At 36.3% G+C, this 17,653-nt stretch overlaps 1 protein-coding gene across 8 annotated transcripts in view; it reads left to right on the top strand.

Moving 5' to 3' along the window:
• PACSIN2 (protein kinase C and casein kinase substrate in neurons 2) overlaps window positions 1-16,990 on the top strand; it is a 53,505-nt gene extending 36,515 nt beyond the window's left edge. For 3 of the 8 annotated variants that reach the window (XM_039719820.1, XM_039719827.1, XM_039719837.1), the window contains 10 exons: window positions 1,979-2,135; window positions 2,868-3,103; window positions 3,783-3,938; window positions 4,989-5,164; window positions 7,548-7,668; window positions 8,640-8,645; window positions 9,729-9,853; window positions 10,521-10,637; window positions 11,583-11,779; window positions 15,164-16,990. In XM_039719820.1, coding sequence (XP_039575754.1) covers window positions 1,979-2,135; window positions 2,868-3,103; window positions 3,783-3,938; window positions 4,989-5,164; window positions 7,548-7,668; window positions 8,640-8,645; window positions 9,729-9,853; window positions 10,521-10,637; window positions 11,583-11,779; window positions 15,164-15,276 — 1,404 coding nt within the window. In that variant the 3' untranslated portion in view covers window positions 15,277-16,990. The remainder of the gene's footprint in view (window positions 1-1,978; window positions 2,136-2,867; window positions 3,104-3,782; window positions 3,939-4,988; window positions 5,165-7,547; window positions 7,669-8,639; window positions 8,646-9,728; window positions 9,854-10,520; window positions 10,638-11,582; window positions 11,780-15,163) is intronic. The other 5 variants (XM_039719847.1, XM_039719859.1, XM_039719868.1 and 2 more) reach the window with 5 other exon arrangements.
• The last annotated feature ends 663 nt before the right edge of the window (window positions 16,991-17,653 follow it).

The raw sequence follows: 17,653 nt of genomic DNA on the forward strand, positions 1-17,653 counted from the left end.
GGTCACGGGTAAGCGCAGTTCAGTTCTCTGAATACCTGCATGAAATTTGTCAACTGCTTGGTGCTACTGTGAGGTTAGAGTTTGCTCAGAATGAAAGGATTAAATATACCACAGGGCAACGAGCTCTCATTCAATATTACCATTTAAAATACTAATTTAATAGTGAGCATTTATGAAAGGAAATGTTGGTGCTACAGACATAAATCCCTGGGCTCATAGCTGGAGACACAAATTGATGCTAATGTAAGGCTTCAGTAGTTGTACTAAGCTAACATAACCTGTTTTGAAAGTCTGCTTGATTGTCACCTACAGCTGGAGTAATTTTGAGTAGATGAATGATTTGTCTTTCATTACAAAGACAAAGATTGTACCTCCGTGTTCTTGGAGGTATTTAATTCCCTTAACACTTTGATTAAGTATGTATAACTGCCTACTTCTCCATTTCCATTTGTCCTGAAAATAGAAGGTTATTTTTCATGCTTTCTTGGTAATAGATGCAATTAATTGACATGGATGCATTGACTCTCTCTGGTCGCTTCTTATCTTCAGTTATATTGTGGTTTATGTTTAAATGGACAGGGGGTGTGTGTATGCCTTTGTTTACGTGATTTAGACAAATCAGAGACTGCTAACTAATACCTTACTTAGATGCTAACTAAATTCCTTTGATCTGTTGAAATGGATCCAGTCCAAACCAAAAAACATGCTCAGATGAATCCTTCGAAGCCACTAAGAGAAATGGCTTTGTCATGTCATTGATGGTTTTGATTTTTTTTAACCAGATTTAATGAGAAGGCCTAGCATATGTCTGTATTTATAGTATAGTCATTTATTCCTCCAGCACTTAGTATAGGGATTTTTTCCCCCCTTTTAATAGTATTCCCCTATATACTGTTTTTCTCTGTCAGATGTGAAGCAGATATGATTCAAATGTAAAAATTACTAACATGCTTTAAGTATTTGAATATTTTATCTACTGCCTTGCTGCTAATCTTTGTTTTTCAGCCAGGTAATTTCGGCAGATAAGAAACTGGCTGTGATATTTAATAGGCTGTGCAAGTTCTCTTAGAGTTCTTAGGTCTTGTTTAATGTTTACAAAAGCCAGCCTGAGTGACCTTGAATTCAGTGGAAATGTTACACTGGGAGCAGTGTAAGGCTTTTTTCCTTTTCAGACATTTAGATTTGTTATTCCATGTTGCTGTGTGCACAGAAGTGAAAGGGGAGTGTTAATTATGCAGTGGATGTTCATTTTCTGGTGTAGATTTTGCTCCATGTCCTCATTTTATTATAGCTTGTACATTGAGCAATTGTGGGGGGTTTTTTCTTTAGTATTTACAATTCTAAGTATGGTAACTCCACGTCACTGCTGTCCGTATCTTCTCACTTTAAATTCTGGAGCATACTTTGGAAATAAATGCTATCTGGTTTTTCAGCAGTAACTGCATTCTTAAAAACTATTAATATGGTTGATAAAGATGTTGCAATGCTCCTTTGCATGTCTCTGCAGTTTTATTAATCCTGGAAGATTAAACACAGCATAAAATTAAGATATTAGATATTTGATAATGAATATTGAAGAGGGAAAGAATACTCTTATTATTTCTCTTAATATTCTCCACTATCTAGAACATTACCAAGAAATAATAATGCAGAACAATTGTGGTGACTGCCCATAATTACATTGCAAACTTAGTAAAATATAATAAAGCTTTCACTTTTAAAATTAACAACTTTCTTTTACAGGGGAACTCGTAGCCTCTGCTGCATTGTTGCAGTTAGGTCTTATGAATAATTTATTATTAATTTTAATGTTTCAGTTAGGTTTTGTGATTAATTGATTGAAGATAAATGAACCTGATTCCATAATTGATTTTCCTGCTGTATTATCTTACTCTTAGTTTACAGTATTTCTGTTAATTAGAGATTTCTCTTGTTTTCAGAGCTTTCAATCAGAAATTAAGTTTTTGTCTCTTGGTAGGTTGGAAATTACAAGAGGACAGTAAAACGAATTGATGATGGCCACAGACTTTGCAATGATCTTATGAATTGTATTCATGAACGGGCACGGATAGAGAAGGTGTATGCTCAGCAGCTCACAGAATGGGCTAAAAGGTGGAAGCAACTTGTGGAGAAAGGTAATGCTGACTTTGAACTCTGACAACTTTCTCAAATGGAAAAAAAATATTTCTGTGTATCTTTGTTTTGGTAAGTACAAAGGAGAAATACTGTATGCTTTCGCCTATAATCCAGTTTTTGCAAGAGGCTCAGTAATGTGAAAAATGACCAAGCTTTTTTTGATAAAAACCCAACCAAGCAAAGCCCTGCTCTTTTGCAAGTTTGCTTCTTTCTTGCTGAAGCAGATGAATCTTGCCTCCAGTACTGAGTTATGTTCTAAAGAACTGTCTGTTCGAGATAATTACCAGTAAAGTTTGAAAAGGGATTCTGAATAACAAGGGGGCAGTGACTGTGGGGGAAAGACTGGTAATTAAAGACCTAGGCATTGCTCTAATAGAAGGCTACGGTGATACTATTTAATATATTCTGCAGTAGTTTATCCTTCCATGGTTATTCACCCTTCAAAAATTATGTTGAGAAACTGAAGGCAGTTCAAAGGGGAGCTCACATGTGGAATACTGAGAACTGTGGTACAAGGGTAAGGACTCCAGACTAAATTAATATTATTTTTTCTGGCTTAAAAGTTTGTAATACTCTAAATTTATATGAAAAGGAATTGTTCCCTTTTCTAGATTTGCATCAGCATTGCTGTTTACAAGTGAATATAAGTCAATAGTTTCAGGTAGTTTCTTGGAAATATAAGTTCCATGTGGGTAATGGTTACTGAGAATGACACTTTTTGTTGTGTTTAGGCCCACAGTATGGAACAGTAGAAAGGGCTTGGTGTGCTTTTATGTCAGAAGCTGAAAAAGTGAGTGAACTACATCTAGAAGTAAAAGGTTCACTGATGAATGAAGATTTTGAAAAAATCAAGAACTGGCAGAAGGAAGCCTTTCATAAGCAAATGATGGGAGGATTTAAGGAAACCAAAGAAGCAGAAGATGGATTTAGGAAAGCTCAGAAACCCTGGGCAAAAAAGCTAAAAGAGGTACAGCAGTAGATTATGTATTAGATATCCTGTGTTATAATATACTAATGTTTTAAATCTCTATAAGGGAGTAAACTCCCTATTCTTTCTGCTGGACCCTCCTTTCTCTTAAAGATCTCTTGCTTTCTGTCCTCTTCTGAAAATAAATATTTTTATCTTGATCTCTCCTAATCTTGGTTAATTCAGTGAAAATCTGGGAAAAGTGAAATTTAAGATCTCATTTTAACAGTATCTTATTTCATGCAATTGAAAGTTATGAATTGCTCAAATAAATGAGGGAAAATGTATTTGTGGTGTTTCCCCCCATCTCATATAACATTATTCTTAAATAACAGGTTGGTAGAAGAAAGGGGAGCAGATGAACGTGGGCATGAGTGAGAAGTGTTTAGTTGGGGACTTTCTGTAAACCTTTCGTTGAGCCTGTTCAACACTTCCCTAAGCTGTATGAGTGACATTTCTTGTATGGTGAAAGAATGCTCCAACAATTTCCTTACGTTACTCCTTATGTGTTGTTTATTCTTTGGCCTAAATGAAAACAATTTCCCCCTTTCCCCAAAAATAGAAAAATCATCCTGAAAACAAAACCTAACAGTTTCTTCATTGCAACATGATTTTATGGCTAAGATTTTATGGTTGCTGTAGACTGTTCCAGATGCAAAGACTCAAATCGCTTTTGTAGGTGGAAGCTGCAAAGAAAGCTTATCATGCTGCCTGCAAGGAGGAGAAACTAGCTATATCCAGAGAAACAAACAGCAAAGCTGATCCAGCACTGAATCCTGAACAACTCAAGAAATTACAAGACAAAGTGGAGAGAAGCAAACAAGATGTACTAAAGGTATATTGATTGTTTCTTGACCTATAGCTTGTACATATTTAAGCTCTTTTCCCCTCCTGAATATGCTGTGAACACCAGTTCACATAGCTCTCTGTCACTTCCAGTTCTGTACCAAAGTTTAGTTTTCTCCCAAAAATGTGTTCTTGCCAAATTTTTCTTCTCTGAAGATGAATAATGTATGACCTCTATTTCATTTAAGTACTTTTAGCAGGGAGCTAAGCACAATAAGCCAGCAAACTTATAGGGCAGAGTTCTACTTATTTACTAGTGAGTGCTGAGCTATTTCACTCAAGAATCTGAGATACAGATGCCTAAAACTTGCTGACAACTACATATTATCATCATTCTTGACTGCAGAATGCATTTTTTAAAAGTGAAGCTGATATAATTCACTTAAATAAATGCTGTTCTGTTACACAGTTTGCTTTATCTCTTCAGTGGGCTGCTACTGAAAGGCTTTTAATGTGTGATTCCTCAAGGATGTCTTTTTCCTTTGAGAATGCTTTTCTCAGATCTGGAATGTTAAGTTCCATCAGTTGGGATCTTTTAATTCCTGCCTGTGGACTACTTCTGTAAATTAGTGCAGAGTCTGAGGTTGTATCTGTTAGCTGAGCTCACAGTGTATGCAATTTATGTTCACAAGGATGTACACAATCTTTGGGGTTTTGGTGATAACTCACAGTACACTATGTAAATTACTAAAGGAGAAAAGACAGCACTTTGAAATGTCTCCAAATACCTTCAATAACTTTAAAGACTTCCTGCTCTGATTTACTCTGTAACTCCTTTGGTTTTTATCTTTAGAGTTACATTAACATATGTCATGGTTTCTGTTAAAAAGCCAGAGAAGAGGCTTGGAGGTTTATTGTAACTGTTTCTGCAATTTACTTAGATAATTCTCATTGTGCCCTAAGTTGGGTACAGTGGTCATGAAAAGAGTTTGCAGCCTGGCAACTTCTGGTCTAAACCTTGGCTATTACTGCATTGATAGGTCTGTGTTGCAGGGCAACAATAAAATATATTGCTAACAGTTTGGTTTTGTACCCCCAGACAAAAGAGAAGTATGAAAAGTCACTGAAAGAATTAGATAATGCTACTCCTCAGTATATGGAGAACATGGAGCAGGTATTTGAGCAGTGCCAGCAGTTTGAGGAAAAGCGGTTGCGTTTCTTCCGAGAAGTGTTACTAGAAGTCCAGAAACACCTTGACTTGTCCAATGTTGCAAGGTAAAACTGCTAGACTTCAAAATTAATGCTTAATATACTTTTCTGTGTAAAGAAACAAATGCTTCAAGTAGATTAGAGTTCAGAGTTCTGTTTTCTTTCTATTGAGTTGCTTCAGTTTAAAAGTGTAAGTGAAAGAGATTAATTCTTTGTTTTGTCTAAAATGAGATTAGCACCTATCTAACATTTGTCAGAACCAACAAACCTTCATTCTTGTGGTATTTTATAATCAAATATGTTCCAATTAGAAAGGATTCAGCACTTAGGACCAAAAAAATGCTGGATCAAAGATTGAGAAAAGAAGGTCTTGGTTTATTATGTGTCTTTCATGTTTATTAGAGAACTGGAATTTATTAGTGTAGGACAGCATGAAATTTTTAGTCAATACACTTTTTGTTAAAATATTAGAGCTCAGTAATGAAATTACCTTGATCTGGAGATGAATTTAAGATCCACAGGTTAACCACTACTGAACTCTTGTCCACCTTAATTTCAAAGTCTGCTTTTTATACTGTCATATGTATCAAGCATGTCTTGTATTTTGTTCTTTCTGCCTGAGCCTTCACTGTATTCCAAGAAAGCACTCACTGGATTTGCTAGGGAGCTCCAGACACAGGAACACTTGCCGTGAGTGCTGTAACTATGGCAGTATTTTACATCTCACCTCTAACAGCAGAGGTCATGTGCACTCTGCTTAGCACTTCAAGTGCAAGGAGAAAAAGAAGAACTGATTTTAACCTGAGTGGTGTCCCAACTGGCTTGCTATACTGTCACACAAATGCTAATGCCGGCATGAGGAAAGGGCGTGGCACAGCGGCAAAAACAAAGAAAGCACCTCATTTTGGGTGCCTTCAAAGTTCTTATGGAACTGCTGTGGGAGATACTGTCAGAGTGGATAGATGGTAAAATTGCTGCCCATTTGATTCAGTTTCATCAGGTTAAATGAAACTACAAATCAGAAATAAATGAGAAATAGTTGACTAAGTGGACAAGGTTGGGGGAAGACCACAGAAAATTACCAAGTGGAGAGGCAATGATTTCCTATTAAGATACTTAGAATTCCAGGAGTCGTCATAGTAAGCGTCAAACAAAGAACAGAATTATTTGGGTGAAACCAGGGAAAAAGCAGCTGTAACTGTTGATCTGTTCCCTTACCTTTGCCTCTTTAGTACAGAGATAAAAGATGTAGAATTAGTCATGAAAACAAAGTTTGATTTTTAACTGTAATGGTGCTAAAGAGCACAGTCAGGAAGATAGCCTGCCATGTTTTCTAGAGATGTAGACCTAAAGTTTATTGTTGATTTAACTGATGGCTGGTAATAATGTATTCCCTTTCTCAAAATACATGCCTCTCTATTGCTTAAATACATTGAAATGACTGCTGATGTAGGAAAAAACCCCTACTGTGTATATGTTAAAGCAGTTAAATATTGTATAGAAATTGAGAAATGTGGAAGTGTTTTGAGAAAGTTTGACCCCTTGACAATGTAGCACTAATAAATTCTAATTCTAAATTTTGTGTGATTTGGTATGGAAGGATTTTCACAAATACTCTACCTTGAGTATAACAGCAGCTTAATTATATATAAAATAATACAATACCAGTTTTGTGTCTCTTATTTTAAGCCTTGTGACTGTTGAGACTTTTTTAAACTCTGAGTTCCATATTGCACCATATTGGTGGCTTTAATATAAATGTATTGTCATGCACATTGCCATGTGCGTGGTCTAGGATCAGAGCTGTATCTGCAACATGACTTCTGTTCTGTTAATGAAAAACAACTAGAGAAAAGATAAGAAAAAGTAGTAGGTTCGTCTTCACAGTGTTTGATACAAATAGTATAGTTAGTAAAATCAGTACCCAAACCTGTAAAAGCAGTTAGCAGATATTATACCTGCATAGGAAAATGTTTAACCCATTTACCTCTGCTTCAAGTTTGGGGGTTTTATTTTTATAATTTCTTACAATCCTCACTGGATTAAAAAAGAAGTTTTCACAGAGTCCTGTGGACTTAGCACAAAACCAGTTTCTACTGCCTTGTGGATAAGCTTTGAAATTCAAGAAACTTCCAAGACTGCAGTTCAGTTGTTTAAATACAGTCCTATGTATATATATTTTTTAACGACAGCCAATTAAATTACACAAGAGTCATAGTTTTAAAATCCAGTAAACAAGGATTTTATGGTGTGGTGAACTTTGAGCTAGTTTACTTATTGGACTACTCTTCCCTTTTTACAGGCAGTTAACAGGTCTATCAGCTTTTAAAAGTCCATCTTGCTATAAGTTTTTTTAATTTTATTGGGAAATTTTTTTTTTTTAAACTGCTTAGGGATTTGCCGTGATTCTAAATGTGATACTAAATTAGAAGACAAATTTGTTTTTCAGTTACAAAAATATCTACCGTGAGCTGGAACAGAATATCAAAACAGCAGATGCTGTTGAAGACTTACGGTGGTTCAGAGCTAATCAAGGTCCAGGGATGTCGATGAATTGGCCTCAGTTTGAGGTAAGGTCACAGTACATAAACCACGGAATTGTTTTGTGTAGTTTTTTCCTCTTTACTTTTTGTAATATTTCTTTCTGGTTTATTTCTTAACTTCAAGCTTCCAGCACTGAATCTTTTTGTTTTGCAAGTCATAGTGTTTTCTTATCTCATTTTTCACTGGGCCACAACTTTTAGAGGTGATTATGTTGAGCACCTCTTTAAAGAGAAAATGGGTAAACCAGAAAACTACAGTGCCTTTTTCTAAGCTTAAGTCCTTACTCAAGTTGTTAGCCATTGTTTAGTTGATACATCTCTGACACCTGCATATGTTATCCTTTATGTTTTACTTCTTCCCTTTGGTGGGAGACATCAGTTTGAATTTCCTTGTTGTTAGCAGGTAATTGTAGCGTATGCTGCAAAGACTCTTTTCAAAGTCTGAAGTGAACGATCAAAATTTAAAATTTGATACTTAAAATTCAATACTGCTCTATTTTGAAAAAAGTTCCACCTTTACCCAGTTAGTAATTTTATTGCTGGATGCCATTTTCAAAAGAAAGGAGTTTTTCTAAGTAGTGTTCTGATACCATAGCCTACAAGAAATACATACAGAAATGTGTTAGTGCAGATCATACTACTCATGTATGATAGCTAGAAGTGGAATGAGTTGGACCAGAATCATGGGTTGAGTTGAAATAAGTTCTAGAGATTAAATTAATGAAGTGGAAGCATAAACTGTGGAGTGTTTCACTGTTTCCTTATTAACCATTAAGGAAAATAGCACTTGTTTTGAAAATAATGAGTAACTTTAAATTACAGGTTTGAGGAAGAAAATTCATAACAGTACTGTAGCATTTCTTTGCCTGAAACACTGAGGTGCAGTTAATTCTGTGTGGGGAAATTACTATCCTTTTTCTTAAACATTATAATTAACAAATTAAATGCTTCTGTTACTGTTTTCCTAATCAAGTTTTTTCTCGTTTACATGCTACAAGGATGATGTAAGTAAAAAAGTCATGATCAAATGACTATGAAATTGCATTGTAAACTGCAAATATGCATAGGTCAGTGGTCTTTTAACTGTGGTAACTCAGAAATCCAATATGTATTTTACAAAGTTAAAATAATGAAGTATTTGAAGAACTGTGCGGAATGCACTGGACCGACATAGGACTAATAGGAACTCTGAAAACTTCAATTTCCTGATAAAAAGACTTATCTCAAATGCTATCTTTTATAGCAAACTCTCTCCTGACTTTTTTTTACTTTTAAGACGTCTGAGAGGAAACATGTCTCAGCATAGGATATTTGCTTGCATCCACTTTGTTTTCTGTTTGTTCCTGCTTTGTATCAGTATAGTGTATATAGCACAACAGGATCTCAAAGCTTAACTTCGACTTGGTGCAGGAGTTGTGTTTAGGTCTCACCATGCCTGTCCCATCTGCCTCTGAATGGTTCAAAATATCAAGAAGGATCTACAAGTAGCATCATTATTAGTCTTGTCAATATTTGTGTTGATTTGAGCCTTCACTCCTGTAGATGGCTTTTTAGGACAATGAATTTCACTAAATCCAGAGTGAAGTACCTTAAGGGCTTAAATCTTAGGCACAGATTTAAATTAGCTTCTTCTTTCTAAGTCATCTGAGAGTGCTTCTTGAGAAGTAAGCCCTGTCTTATAATGCCTTTTTTAATTGAATGTTAGAGTTACCTTTTAAAGCCAGATGTCTTGGCATTATTTGAAACTGTGAGCCCTCACAGTACATCTTTTCAATATCTGTACTGGCCAGCTCTTTTGATTGCTCCAGTTGTGTGCCACGTGTCTGGTATTTTAAGTCTTTTCAAGGGGTTCAGAATACTAAACAGGGAAGTGCAGGTAACTTTGGGATTTTGTGAGTGGCACAGACACCTGTTTGCATTGCTGGAGTAGGAACTAGATGAGAATTGTATGTGAAATGTTTGGAGTCTTTAGTAATTGTTGATAGTGTTGTATATATAGATGTATGTTCCATAAGTCAGTCTGAAAATTAAATGTGAAATTACTTGTTCAATTTAATTTCTCAATCATGTTTTGCATTCATTGGTAGGAGTGGTCTGCAGACCTGAATCGCACTCTCAGTAGAAGAGAAAAGAAGAAGGCTTCTGATGGAGTGACTCTGACTGGCATCAATCAGACAGGAGACCAAGTTTCACAGCCTAACAAACATAGCAGGTAGCTTTTTCTATGCCTATAAACAGTAATAGGAAAAGATTGTTGCCTTCAAATGCACTAAGCTCTACGGGATCAAAAAGTCATTGTCCAATCAAATGATAATTATCTGCAAGCATTTTTAGTGATGTCTCTGCACGTCACAAATTAATTGGAGAATTATTCTTCATTTTACAGCTCTCTTTCCATTGGGAGCTGAAAGAAAGCAAGCTTCATGAGAAACTGAACTTTCTGTACTTGATCTGGTGGTCTCTTCCTACCTTCCCATCTCTAGAAATGAAATAATATTTTGAGGTCTTAGTTTGCAAAACATTTAGTCACATCAGAATTCTGGATGTGATTAATACAAAACTGTTAACATCAACTGCTTTAAAAAGGAATGAAGCTGGCCAGAAAAATTGCATTGCCTTCTATTGCAGGCAATAGGAAAAAAGAAATTGTGGTCCACAAAGGATATTCTGATTGTGGAGGAATGCTCTGTATGCGAGACTTTTCAAGCTTTCTTGAGTATTATGCTGCATTTGATAGATGTTTTGGTTTTGTTTAACTGTTTATTTAAATTGTTTTGACTGAAGGAGGGGTCTGCTAAGAAACTGCTTGGTGGGACACCAGTGACAGTGTTCTCTTATACAGATAGGGTCACCATAATGCTTTTTCTTTTCCAAATTAGCAGTCTTAGTGTCCAGAGTAACACAGTGCAGTCAGTACAATCAAGTTACAATCCCTTTGAAGATGAAGAAGATACTGGGAGTACTGTCAGTGAAAAGGAGGACAATAAGATCAAAAAGTTGGTGAAATGTTGTTTTTTAATTGTTTTCACATTTGCACTTTCTCTATCCAGGGTTTTCTATTTTCGGTTTCTATAACACTACACTGGTCAGTGCATGAAGTGTTTTTAAGCAGTTGTGTAAGCAACACTGTAACCTAATTTGTCTTTCCTAACAGATGCCATATCTGTTGCTTGATCTTTGGTTTCAATCTACTGTAGTTATTGGCAGTTGCTAACAGAACTGCTGTTGCTTTTTTCCCTCCCTTTCCCAGTCCTATAAAATGTTAGAACTGATGTGTTTTTCTAGTGAAACTGCTTCTGGAGCTTTATTGCTCTGTGTCTTCTCACTGAATAAATCTGCTTTTAAGATGCTTTCTTTTTTTGTTTAGGACCTTCTCAAGCAGCTGCCTGTTGCTTCAGTGTACATTCTAAGGATATTCCACTCTCTTAACTGGCATGTGCATGCTAAAACAGTGAACTTCCCTTTAAATTATCAAGTTGTTGCAGTATAATGAAGTTTTTTATTGGTGGATTGCAATATAGAAAAAATGTTGGAAGCTATCGTAGAGGAGCATAGTGGTTTGGGAGGAAGGTTCTGCAAAGCAATGTAAATGTCTTACCTAAACCAGATAATCCCTCTCATCGACTGTGGCATTCTTTTTACCTTTCCAGAGTAAATAATTCCATGGATTATGTGGATTTTTTGAGAGAGAAGTCCTTTGAGTTTGTGGGGAGATTGACGTGTGTTGGTTTTGCCTTTTTCTAACTTTTTGAATGGTTTGCAAGAATGTTTTTCTTTTTTAATGAGGCATTGTCAGTTAAAGATAGATGAGAAGATACCAGAAAGAAAGTTTCAAAGCTGGGCCTTAGAGTGGAGTTTAAGCATATTTAGGGGTATCTTAGTGGTATTTCTAGTCTCCTATTTTAAAAGTGGAAAATAATAATTTCAAAATTGATTTTCAGTGTTAGCAGCTATGAGAAAAACCAAAGCTACCCTACTGACTGGTCTGATGAAGAGTCCAACAACCCCTTCTCCTCCACTGATGCAAATGGAGACACCAATCCCTTTGATGAAGACACCCCTCCTGCCATGGAGGTGAGAGTACGTGCACTCTATGACTATGAGGGCCAGGAGCAAGACGAGCTCAGCTTTAAGGCTGGTAAGTTGGCAGTGTTCACTTTAAAATACTTATCAAAAAGGAGAAAGGAAGGGGATTTTTTTTTCTCTCTTCACCTTTTATTTTCTGAAGGTACCTGTTTCTCTGGATGTACAATTCCACATGCAGGATCCTATCTAACCATCATCCCTCCTAATAGTGCTTTTTGGTATCCCCTGTTTGGCAGCACTGACTCCTAAGCTCTTTGAAATGTGTTGGGTTGCCTCTGAGATACTCTTTTCTTACTATCTTAAGTGAAACAAAATTACCTGCAGAACTGAAAATCCGCTCTCTCCCTTTTCTTCCTTGGTGCAGTAACAGCTGCTGCTTTTAGCTGTCTGGAAATGCCAACCCTACAGAGTTGTTTTTTAAAGGAAAATACTACAGCAGCTATTCTTGAAACTGCATTAAGTCAACTGATACCTTCTCTGTTTAAATGGAAAGCTTCCAGTTTTTGGCATCCAGCTTTCTGCACTGCCAATTTTTTAGAGCTAAAAATTTAGCCATGGACAGATACTTTTTAAACTGTTGCTTTTCACCCCTCTTCAGTGTATGTTAAGCACAGGAATTGTGGTTACCTGGGTTTTTTCAGTCTTGTGTTATATTAGGATACACTTGGTACACCTCTTCTGTCTTAAGGTGTTGTATCTCCCTTGAGCCGTAAACACCGTTACAGGAATTGAGAGAACAAAATAGATGCAACTGATGGGGGAGACCCATCACACACTGTTTCCACGCACAGGAAGGTGACATCAGGGTGCGATGGCTGCACACCACAGGTGCTGCTGCCTCCAGCTGAAATCTACCCCTGTTCATGACTTTCAAGCCAGTTGTTCAGCTGTCTTGCCCAGAATTGCAGGAGACATTTTCCAACCAGGAATTCAAGAACAAGATTGCAAGAGTAGTTTAGCAAAAGCAAACAGAACTTCACTTTGTGCTAATGAGAGAGATAGACACTCTTTGAGTTTGTCTCTTTTCCTATTTGCTTGTCATTTATTCCCATCTCCTGTAATAACCAGATTAATTGTAGTAGAAAAATAGGATTCACGTGTTGAAAAGAAACTCCAGAAAGCTTTTGTCTGCCTCCCTTTCAGCTAGGGTTAGCTAAGGTTAGTGCTATTTCTATACCACCTGCTATAGTTCTTAGGTGGATGTTAGGGCTACAAGTTAGGAAACCAGTCCATGTTGTAGCTAATCAGGGAACTGCAGGATGTCTGTTCTGCTGATGAAGGTGGGGTGCTCAGAACAGTGTGTCCCCTGGTCATATTCTAAATGCAGTTTGTGCTTTCTGAACCACAATACCCCCCAGCTCAAGTGGTGGTGCTGTGCCTTTAACTTACCTCCTTCCTTTTTTGTTAGTGAAACCACTGAACATCTGACCTTTCTTCTTTGTCAACAAGTATTGTAGGCTTCCAGAGTGGAGGAATGGGTTATTTGTCCATGAACTTTGCTAAATTGTGCCCTGACAGAAGTACAGTAGTAACAAAACATCTGGTACTTTTTTGGCACACAAGCCAAAAGTTACTTTTCATTCTATAGACTTTACCTGCTCCATTTTTCTCAGCAGGGGATGGAAGCATGCTAATCCTCTTGAAATATATCTCTGGTACCTGTGAAGCAGCAAGGGTTTACAGTAATGAGTCTTTGCTTGGCAAAACTATGCAGTGTTTATATACACAGATGTAATGGTTAAATACAAAGTTAGGTGTTGTGTGCTGGAGTACCAGCTGTGTCACTTCCATTAAACCACTGAACCAAGTGGCTCTCAGTGTGTGAGGTCAGTAGGTATTTGCAGACTTCACTTAAAAAGAGTTCAGTACTTAGAAGGAAGACATTAAAGAATATTACAACACCAAATTATGTAATTGATACAATTGTGGGAAAGGGATGATGTGCTAGACCATGAATCCCCTTAGAGATGCTGAATTAATAGGATGACTATTTAGTTATTAGGCAGAAGTGTTACTGTGACTAGCTTTACATTGAACATACAAAAAACTAAGGAAAAGAATTCACTAGGTCAGATGGGAGCCAATTTAAAATGTACTCAATCCTGTGTTCCTCTGTACATGGATATTCTCAGATAGGATTTCCATGGGTATTCAAAGAATTCACCTACAAAATACTTCTAAATACATATTACAGAATATGTGCTCTGCACAGTGTCCATTAAATGTACTTTAATATTTGAAACTAATTTATTTAGTGGAGTACCTTTACATCTGGTGTGTTTTGTTTTGTTTTTTCTCTTGGCAAACAGCTGTGGGAGGCTTCCAAAGAGCAAGAATAATTGTATTCATATCCTATGATAGGTTTATAAGCATATAAGAGGATGGGACATAATTATTTACAATATTTGTGTTGTAGCCCTTAGTGGCTAAGAGTAGCAACAGTAAAGATTGTCCCTGCAGTGTTGTCAGAGTATGTTGTTGTGTGTTCTGGTTTTATCATCACAGTGGTTTCATTGTAACTGCTGTGCAGATGACACTTAAAACTTTTAATATTTTCTTAGACCTCCAAGATCACCAAGTAAGCCCAAACGTTGATACAAATGCATTTGTTAGGGCATACCGTCATTGAAATGTGAATTTTGGGTACTCTTTATTTCCACTCTTTATTAACACACACTTCATGGAAGGTTTGAAATTGTACACTCCCATTCTGCAGTACTAGAAAAAGTGGAAAAGTTGTAACATATTTCCGTAAACCAAATAGAGTCTGAAGTGCCAAATATTTGTTCACGATGGGTATTTATTAGTTTAGTGATAAAAGTTTCATCTCTTCTAGTTTTTAACCTTTTTATCGAAGAGAAAAGCTATAAAGATAAGTATCTTGAGAAGTTTTAATATGAAGCTTGTCCATTTCTACCAAAGAATTCATAGTCCTTAGGCTAGTTTATATTCTCCTAAATGAGACCAAGGTGCTCTACTATTTGGGACTGTAATAAGATACAGATTAATAAGATTAATATCTTCATCATCTATTTCCTATTGCTAAGATAAAACACACATCAGTTTTATCTAGGGAAAACATTTGACACAAATTAGTTGCACAGGACAAAATAATTCTTACTCAATGTGGCCTTTTTTGCCTGGCTGTGGTGGAGCTTCCTTTGCTCCTCTGGAGCATCTTGGAGTCTTCAGGCTCTCAAAAGTCAAAGTATTCCCTGAGGATGTGGAATATCAGATGTGCATTGCAATAAAAATAAAGTTATCTTATAGTTCATTAACGTCTGAATGGGTAGTCTGGAAGTTAGTAAGCAAATTTTGAGTTTTTTAATCTTTGTAGCATTTTCTTCCATGTTTCCCTTAAAAGCTTAAGACAATAAGCCTAATGAAACACTTATTTCACTTGCACTAATTTGAGGAAAATGTTCCTTTTCTTCAGGGGATGAGTTAACCAAAATGGAGAATGAGGATGAGCAGGGCTGGTGCAAAGGACGCCTGGACAATGGACAAGTTGGTTTATACCCAGCAAACTATGTGGAACCAATCCAGTGACAAAGGACAAAATAAACACAGAAGTGTCACAAGAGCTCTGTAGGCCTGTACAGTGTATTTAGGTGAAGTGAGAGGAAACTGAATGGATGTATAGAGTGTATATATTTTAATGAAAAGGTGAGAGCTTGATACCAAAATAAGGCTGAATGAAAGACAAAAGCTTGACGTTGTTCTCACAACTTGTGCACAATGCAAAAGAAAGGAGTAAGGTTGAAAAAATAGTATGTTAGAAAAAATACTTTTAAAACGTTTTCTTCCCACATGGTCTGTTATTGTGGATCCTAAACATTTTTGCATTTTCTCTGCTTATGCCTCATCGTACCCCAGGTTTATGCTCACTATTGTTTAATCAGTTATTTTAAATGACCTTCAGTAACTTGCAACTTGAATTTTAAAGATTATTATAGTTAATTTTTTTATTTGTTCTTATCAATGTCTGAAAGATGCAGTATTTTTTTATTTAAATGCTATGTAGTTAAGCACCTTTTTGTATGCTTTATCAATTAATACTTAAATTATGACATAGATTTAGTTACCACTTGACTGAATGAAAGCTCTTTCTATGTTGTAGTAACCTTTCTGTGTTGTCAGCATGGCTTGAAGTTGTAAATGGAGTTGTAAAACAAAATACTATATTTAATAAATATCTGTTACAGAAGTTTATTTGTAGCAGAGATATCTGCAGGTGTCATGGGCTGGGATTCTGTTGCAAATGCTCTTTATGTGGGTTGACACTTGAACCACAAGATTTCCATCTAGATCTTAAGTAGCATTCAAAAGAAATATAAATTATGCATAAGCCCCAGAAGAGTGGCTACTTCCAGCATATGTTTGCAGGGGGAAAAAAATCTCCTTTTAACTGCTAATGATTTTTGGGTGATTTGAAATGTTAAATCTGTGAAGGCTGATTATCATGAACAGAGAAGACTGTAAAATAGACTAAATGCTTTTATTAATAGCCTATCTATGTTGTGTATATGTACATATAATTTAATATTCCAAAATATGAAAAGCATGGCTATTAGTTATCAAGCCTATTGGTGTCAGTAAGATTTAGACTATTTTAAGAGTTTAAATTATAGGCATATTTAAATCTGCTTTCCTGCCATATTCATTACTGTACCATAGACAAAGTATTCTGTGGTAAGATTTTTATTTTTCAGAAGTACAGTAAATACACAATATACTCAAAATCAGTATTTGTGGATAAATTAATGAGTCAAAGTATAAACTAGCTTTAGTCCAAACATGGATTGTTGTAGCAGAACACTGTAAAATCTACATTTGTTTGCCGTTACAACTTGGCCAGCTCTAATCGTGTCAAATATGCACTTGTGACATTGAAAACTGAGTTGTAAAACTACAGCAGATCTGTGTTAAAACTAAGTATCAGGTAAGTAGATATGCCATGTTAGGAAGCTACACTGTAGTGAAGTTAACAAAACTTTTTTGAGGTAACTGTAAAACACTGTTGGTAATCTTGGGCTCTATCATTTGATTTTTGAGCATATAGATATATATAGTCATCATTTTCAGTGAATCCAAATGTGCAAGCTTAGAAAGTGGATGTATCTATATGTCTGTCAACAAAAACTTACCAACATATTTGTTCATCCACAGGACAGTTGCTAAAGTTGTCAGAAATTACTGCTTTGGGTCTCTGTATTGTAAAATACTTCAGAAAACAATAAAATCTGTTAATCTCTTAAATACACAGAATGCACCTTTTACTATTTCAATGTATGTCAAAGAACAAATAATCTGTGCATTTCATTGCAATTCATGGTGACAAAACCTGCATTGTGTAAAAGAGCAGGCAGGAGACTGCAGAATTTTTTTCACTCAAAAACTACGTGCACGAAGAATCTATGCAGTAAAAAGGACTATAAGTACTGCGTGGTTGAGTGGGGTGTGATCGAGTGTGTGTGTGTGAGATGTGATATTATCACGAAGCGAGTGTGGACCACAAGATCACAGTTCCACTCTTCTGCGAGGAAAAAGTGGTCAGTCCGGGGGAAGCAGGTGAAAAACTCGTTAAAAGTATACACATACACCAAGCCAAAATAGCAGGAATTAGAGAAGGAAAGCGGGGGTGTTTTTCGATCACAGGCTGGATCAGAGGGAGGACAGAAGGTCCATCAACGACCAGGAACAATGGAACCTCGCTGGATCCCGGGAAAAGATAAGAGAGCTCCTCTTTTTTGTTGATCGAAAGTCTACAGATCAGTTCACTGCACAACTAGTAGGCTGGCAAAAGTTTTTTTAACTAAGAATCAAGGAGTGTATCCGTAAAAGGAAAACAGGTTGATTTGGGAGCTTATCTATCCAAAAAGGAAAAAGGTAAGCAAGATTAAGAAACGTGGGACTGAAAAAGAGT

The sequence above is a fragment of the Passer montanus genome, unplaced genomic scaffold (genome assembly GCF_014805655.1).
Source record: "Passer montanus isolate IOZ18808 unplaced genomic scaffold, ASM1480565v1 scaffold106, whole genome shotgun sequence".
Taxonomy (NCBI): Eukaryota; Metazoa; Chordata; class Aves; order Passeriformes; family Passeridae; genus Passer; species Passer montanus.